General features: G+C 40.2%; 1 protein-coding gene across 1 annotated transcript; it reads left to right on the top strand.

The window, feature by feature from the left end:
- The first annotated feature begins 3,111 nt into the window (after positions 1-3,111).
- On the top strand, positions 3,112-4,806 carry LOC121417737. The gene is made up of 2 exons (XM_041611469.1): positions 3,112-4,320; positions 4,729-4,806. Exons 1-2 carry the CDS (start codon positions 3,112-3,114, stop codon positions 4,804-4,806), a joined length of 1,287 nt encoding a protein of 428 aa, XP_041467403.1.
- Positions 4,807-7,520: the final 2,714 nt, after the last annotated feature.

Below are 7,520 nucleotides of genomic sequence, written 5' to 3' on the forward strand. Positions count from 1 at the left end.
TTTTTTGTTGAGATTATGAAAATAAATGAACTGAACTGAACTGAAATTCAGTGTGAAATTGCTAAATATTCCTTTAGAAATTGTGAAAGTACATGTTTGTATACTTTAAAACCATTGAAATGGGATAAATTGATTTTATTTATGGTTTGATGTATTGCATGAAAAATGCATTTGGAAGAACGTATGGAATTGATTTATGAATGGAAATAAATACTGTACATCATAACAACCAATTCGTTATGTCTGTATGTATGCATGTATGTGTTAAAGAGTGGCCTGTCTAACACAATTGGTTGTGTAAAATGAAATTTCAACAACTCATGTGTAAGTTTTAAACAACTACTGTGAAAAACACCTACACAACCTGGCTGTGTACAATTATGGTTACACAATTCATGTGTAGAAAATTTACACAACTGCTACTTAAAAATGTACACAACCCGGGTTGTGTACAGTTTTACACAACCGTTGCTGGGTTCATATATGATGCAGCGATTGTGTAAGAATTTGCACAGGTTGTGTAAGATTTTACACAGCCAGATTAACAGTGTAAGGAGTTGTAAAAATGCGCTTCAATGACCTTAATGACACTATTTTTTTTTGTTACTGAGTGTCATAAGCAATCTTTATTTTTGCACTCAAGCAAAATTCTAAAATTTGTTTATTTAACACAGAAAATGTTAACAGGAGAAATTTATTAATGGTGTTATCCTGAAAGTTGTGTTTAAATAAAGAAAGTCTAGATTTAAAAGGTAATGATAAATTACTCATTTTGGCCTTGTGATGGCACTATTATCGATTTAGTTGTGCAATAAATACCTTTGTATTTAATTGTTTTCAATAGGAAGGGCTAAAGTATTCAGCTCTTGCATGTTCTTTTGTTGTAGGTTCCAGGTTCTAGTAACAGGTTGAATAAACAATTAGCATTCCAAGACCTGCCCGAGGTATATTGATTGTACAGTACAACTCATTGCTGTGCATAGAGAGTTGGATCACTTTAATTTTGTTACTCTTTGAGGGAGGTTGTGTTCTGAGGAGCAAGAAAGTTACGACCATCAGTTTTAATTAATTTTGGAGTTTTCCTACAATGATGGTGAGTCTATTTTGTAATAGTACATTTCAGCTTGAAAGGAGAAACATAGTCTTCAATCTAAGAAGTAATTTTGGTTTGAATTTCTAATCCAGATTTTTTTGTAATAATTATATCAATCAGAAGCCTGTTTTCGGTAACTTTGATAGGCATTATTTTACGCTATGATTTTTTAATAATTTCTTGCTTCAAATGACTATCACAAATGTATTATAGTGATGGAATGTTTGTATTTCAGTATTTTTTAGGTGTGAATTTATGTCAATTTTTCTAGGATTGATATATCTACGCTGGTGAATTAACACCATCCAGATAATTCTGAAGATGTTCGTCAATTCAATAGAAATTCAATAGAATAGGTTGATCAGTTGTCTCGCAAAGCGGTTGAAACTGTAAGAGAGTTCACGACGTTTCGTTGGCTGCTGCTCAACTTTGTCAAGTGATGGAGACTTCGGTGCGAGGGCGAAGGTTATAGCGGGTATGCGGACGTCGTAGGGAACCGGCCGAAAGTGCGGGTGGTTGCCGTACGTCAGTGAGTGTGTCGAGATGCGGACGTGGGTGACAGCTCGGTGTTGGTGTTGCCGGCGGTGGTTGTTGTTGGTCGGTTGAGGGCGTTGAGGGGTTGGATGGATGGATGGATAGATTGAGGTCGGTTGAGGGCGTTGAGGACATCTTCAGAATTATCGGATCTACATACGGGCGCACCGCCCTTCAACTGGTAAGGAGACATGAACGGTGCATGAGGACTCTTGCACGGTTTAGCAACCACCTCACCTTTCTCACACGATGCATCAAAGCAGCTGTTATCCCGAAGGATCTAAGAATCAAATCACCAGTCCACACTAGGGAAGCAAGGAAAGCAGCAGACAACGCATCTCTACGGTTTTTCAGGGAAAGAATTGTTCTTACCCGTCTCACCAAGGAGGAAGCCAGAAGAGAAGTCATTTCCACCACCAAGGAAATTCGAACCACACTCTCTTCTCAACACTTCGAAGCCGTATTCCAGACACATGACGCCATCTACCATGACATCTTCGATAAATGCAAAGAGAGGCAACAACGGAAGTTCAACGAATTACTCGAACCCACTTCCAAGACAAACATGAACGTCACCAACAACAACTGGGTGATCAACTTGTCTTCCAGGAACCTCTCCGACACCGAGAAGACTCTGCTTAGCAGAGGTATGACATTTGCCACTGTTTCTAAGCGGATACCAGCAGCAGAAATCGTAGCCAGAGTAGAGTCAAACATCAACAAATTGACACCAGAAGACAGAGAATCGCTACGCAAGGACATCGGCACTATCTTAGAGCAAGCTAAACCACCAAAATCCAACATCACTCGAGATATGGAAGCAGCTCTCAAGTCCTTGAAGGAAGATTCAACCATTATGATCTTACCCGCCGACAAAGGAAGAGCAGCCGTAATTTTGGACACCACCACTTATAGGGACAAGATGGACAACCTCCACTCTACAAAATAATCAAGAAAGATCCTACTGACTCCCTAGTAAGGAAGTTAACAACTTTACTATCAGAGCTTAAAAAGAAAGGAAGCCTAGAAGATAACACCTACCAGAAGCTCCGACCAAAACGAAAGCAACCACCAAGGATCTACGGTTTGCCCAAAATACACAAGCCAGCCGTCCCACTACGCCCCATCGTATCCTGCATCGGCTCCTTCGCCTATGAATTGTCTAAGTTTTTAGCCAACATCCTCACTCCTCTCACCGGGGATTCACCTCACACCGCCCGGAATTCCACAGACTTCGCAAACTTTGTCGCCACACAATCCATAGAAGAAGACGACGCAATGATCTCATTCGATGTGGAGTCTTTATTCACGAACGTCCCGATTGAAGGAGCATGCAAAGTTGCCCGAGATCGCCTCACAGCAGACACCAAGCTTGCGGCGAGGACCAGCCTGACTCCACAAGAAATAACCACTCTTCTAGAATTTGTTCTGAAGTCTACTTACTTCCTATACAACGGCAAGTTCTACGAACAGAGGGCGCCGCCATGGGCAGCCCCGTATCAGCCGTCATCGCCAACATGTATATGGAAGCTTTTGAGAATACTGCCCTAAACGACTGCCCGCCAAAACTCGAACCTAAGATCTGGAAACGTTACGTCGACGACACCTTCATCATCGTCAACAAGCACAGATCCAAGGATCTCTTGGATTTCATGAACCGAAGGGAAACCACCATCAGGTTTACCGCCGAACATGAAACCAACGGATCGTTAGCCTTCCTGGATACTGAGGTACACAGACAAGCAGACGGCACCCTTAAGACTACAGTCTACAGGAAACCCACCCACACAGACCAGTATCTGCGCTACGACACCCACCACCCACAAGCTGTCAAACGCGGTTTAATCAAATGCCTCTACGACAGAGCGAACAGAATCGTCTCTAAACAATCGGATTTGTCACCAGAACAGCGCCATCTTCAGTCGGCACTAGCTCTGAATGGTTACCCCAAGGCTTTCATCAAGAAGTCACGCAAACCTAAGGAGCGGATCATTCTAGAGGAGAAGCAATTCACTTCAACAGTAGTCCTGCCCTACGTCTCCTCCATAGCACACCAGCTGCGACGACGACTGGAGAAACACAACATCCGCGCTGTCTTCAAGTCAGACACCACCCTTAGGAACCAACTCGTCACAGCCAAAGACCCAATACCAACTTACAGGAAAGACGGTGTTGTTTACCAGATACCATGCAAGGACTGCAACTTCTCATATATCGGAGAGACAGGCAGACCAGTAAAGGAGAGGCTAACCGAACATCAGAGAGACGTCAGGCAGCGAAACACCATACTCTCGGCAGTAGCAGAACATGCATGGGAACAACAACACCAACCCGATTGGACTGGCGTCAGATGTATTGACTCTGCACAACATTGGCATACCAGACGTGTGAAAGAAGCCATCCAGATTCGACTACATTCTAACACACTCAATCGAGACGTAGGCTTCGAAATCGCCGAATCATGGATGCGCTGCATTAGACAACACCACAGCAAAAAAACGCCCTCAACCGACCAACAACAACCACCGCCGGCAACACCAACACCGAGCTGTCACCCACGTCCGCATCTCGACACACTCACCGACGTACGGCAACCACCCGCACTTTCGGCCGGTTCCCTACGACGTCCGCATACCCGCTATAACCTTCGCCCTCGCACCAAAGTCTCCATCAAACTGGGCGTTGTGGCGTGCGCCTGTAATCCAAGCTGTGGGGAAGTTACAAATTGATGCAGAGGTTCGAGCCCTAGGTTCGAGCCCTGGTCACGTCTTTCGGATGGTGACGTTAAAGGTCAGACCCAGACGTAAATAATCATATCTGATTGATACACGTCTGACAAAACTCAAATACACACACAGTCTCCATCACTTGACAAAGTTGAGCAGCAGCCAACGAAACGTCGTGAACTCTTACAGTTTCAACCGCTTCGCGAGACAACTGATCAACTATCCAGATGCTTTGTCATTGCTTATTAAATAATAAGAAAGGCATGTATTTATCAAATGATTTCTAAAAGTAATCATTGAGATGTTGAACATAAGGATTTGCCATTTTGGATAATGGGAATTTATTCAATGTTCATGGTTCCTTTCGTCTCGGAGCTGTTACCAATGGACAGCAATTTCATTCTGAGGATACATCCATGGAAGCCTTCAGATTTCGTCAGCCCTGATCCATGATGACATATCCTGGTATTGAACCCTGAGTTCAGCTTAAGTTCTTCCCGACGTCGTGCGAGAGGTCGAAAGCGCCTAAACTTCGGTGACGCCATATTCTTCGACAGTCTTCGTGGATCTCCGATAACCTTCGACACACGTCATCGGTATTCAAGGTCATCAGATAACTGCTACCTTTGTCAACCTGTAACCATTTTTCATCGACATCTCATGGACTGCTTTCATGATGAATCAGGGAAGTCATTTAATTCAATGAACCTTTAATATTGTCGGGACAAATAATTATTACTCCCATTTATTACTGAGATATTTTAATCCAAAAACAGAAATTATGAAGTGATAAAATCGAACTTTTTTGTGTGTCTTTTGAAAGTCAATATCATTTATATGTGAACTCATGTTACATTCATTGTTAGATATTTCCATGGAAATGAATTACATTGGAGCGGAATGATATAATTGTAATAAACAACTTTAAACCTGCATAGTAGAAGGGACTTAAAAAAAGAGATGGGTATGTGTCATGCAATTCACTCGTTCTGGTGCTGCACGTTGTAATGAAGACCCCAAATCATTTCATATCATTTTCATGTTATTCACGATACATCTCCTCTTCATAAATTACTAATGCAATTCATTCTATAAACATCCAAACGTATTTAACCAGTGGAGGAACATGATTGGTCATTGCGTTAAGTATACTCTTATCAACAAGTACTACGTCCAAGTGGAAGACATTCGAAAACTCCCCATTAACCTCTGAATTGTCTCTTACTACAATTCCTATATATACCTAATTCGATCAGACGATACAAATTGGATATCGGAAGTTGTGTCGATAAAAGGAAGGTATGGAAACAGTTTAAATGATAGATCTGTACCTGGAGTACTTGAAGCCCCCTCGAGATAAGTTTCAGCAAGCATGACTAGATGAGCATCAATGAGAGCTTGTTTCAGCCTGGAATGCTGAAATGCTGGCTCTACGGTCTGTCTCCAGTCAAACAGCATGTCACGTGTTCCCTTACGCGTGACCCGTCCGTCTAGTCTGTTAGTTTCTGAGTATCTACTGATAGCTGCATGCTTGAATCCAAGTGATCGTCCTAAGGACTCTATGTGCTCCCCCGTCTCGATGTCTTCAGCCAACTTCGAGAGAAGATCATCGGTAATTCCACCATGAGTCGCCATTATCCCTATGATAATATATACATTTAGATTATTTGATTTGACATTGATACACTACAAGACTTATATTTCTATATCAAAGAAAAATAAAATTGGCTTCTGGTTAAACTGAAAAAAGGGGGATATGAGGACTTCTGAATACACATTCTTATCTATAATTTTCTGCATGACAAGCAAAAGGAGCATAAAGAAACAATTTATAATGTATTGAAATAGAAATTTTGAAAATTTTTAATGAGGATCATCTTGTATTGTGGAAAACTGGGGCACCTCATTGCGTTTTGAGAAGAATAAGAAACTGTCAAATAGCAGCATCTTTAAGTATTTTGTATGAGTATAGGTCTGCAATGATGAAAGACATGAATTTACATCATTATCATTTACAAGACTATTTATGGTGGAACAAAAATGTCAGTGTAAAACATAGATCTTTTTTTTACTATCCAGTATGGCAGCAAAGAGGTATTCATACTATCTGTCAATTGTATTATGGATTCAATAGGGTAAAAACATTTGAGGAGTTAGTGTTGGATTTTGATATTCCCATTAGTCAGGGGCCTTAGGCCTTAAATTTGAAGTTTTGGGGACAGAGTTTACAAAAGCACCAAACTTTCCCTATGTCACTATTAGGTCAATAGCTTCATTTTTTCCCACAGAACATGGTGTTGAAAATTGCATCTTCATGCAAAAATATGCTAATTTATGCAAATTAGCAGTATTTTATGCATGAAGCCATATGCCATTAGGAATCAATTAATATATTTTTTTTTAAAGATACCAAACTTTAGGAAAGTCTCTATCAGGTCAATAGCTTTAATTTTTCCCACAGGACATGGTGTTGAAAATTGCATCTTCATGCAAAAATATGCTAATTTATGTAAATTAGCAGTAATTTATGCATGAAGCCATATGCCAATAGGAATTAATTAATAAAAGTAAATAAAGAGATACCAAACCAAAGAAAGTCTCTTTTAGGTCAATAGCTTTAAATTTCCTTATCAAACATGATATTGAAATCATGTTTTTATGCAAAAATATGTTAATTTATGTAAATTAGCAGTTGATTTATGCATGAATAGTAAAAATTAGTAAAAAGGAATAAAAAGAAACCAAACTTAAAGAAAATCTCTATCAGATCCATAGATTTAATTTCCCTATCAAACGTGCTATTGAAAATCCCGTCTTCATGCAAAATATGCTAATTTATGTAAATTAGCAATTATTTTATATGTGTAAATTAGTCCCATTCCAGTGGGTTTAACAGTGGAAAAGGGGCCAAACTGTTGAAGTACCTCTATCACTCAGTTCAAATCTTCAATTGTATGCTATTGAAAATCCCGTTTCCGTGCAAAAGTGTGTTATATTATGTAAATTAACAATAATTTATGTATGAAGCTGTATTCCATTGACTGAGATATATTACATAAAGCATAAAGCCGTATGCCAACCAGAACAGTGGCAAAAATCAAGCCAGAGCGGCCAGAATCGAGCCGAATTGAGCCCGAATCCTCTGATTTTCGCCAAATGACGACCTG

This window comes from Lytechinus variegatus, chromosome 6 (assembly GCF_018143015.1).
Source record: "Lytechinus variegatus isolate NC3 chromosome 6, Lvar_3.0, whole genome shotgun sequence".
In the NCBI taxonomy this organism is placed as follows: Eukaryota; Metazoa; Echinodermata; class Echinoidea; order Temnopleuroida; family Toxopneustidae; genus Lytechinus; species Lytechinus variegatus.

Bases quoted from the DNA above. Each gene is read 5' to 3' on its own strand.
- LOC121417737 (XM_041611469.1), top strand. From the start codon at position 3,112: ATGGGCAGCCCCGTATCAGCCGTCATCGCCAACATGTATATGGAAGCT. The intron at 4,321-4,728 runs GCCTGTAATCCA...TTCGTCTCGGAG, and splicing joins AACTGGGCGTTGTGGCGTGC to CTGTTACCAATGGACAGCAA.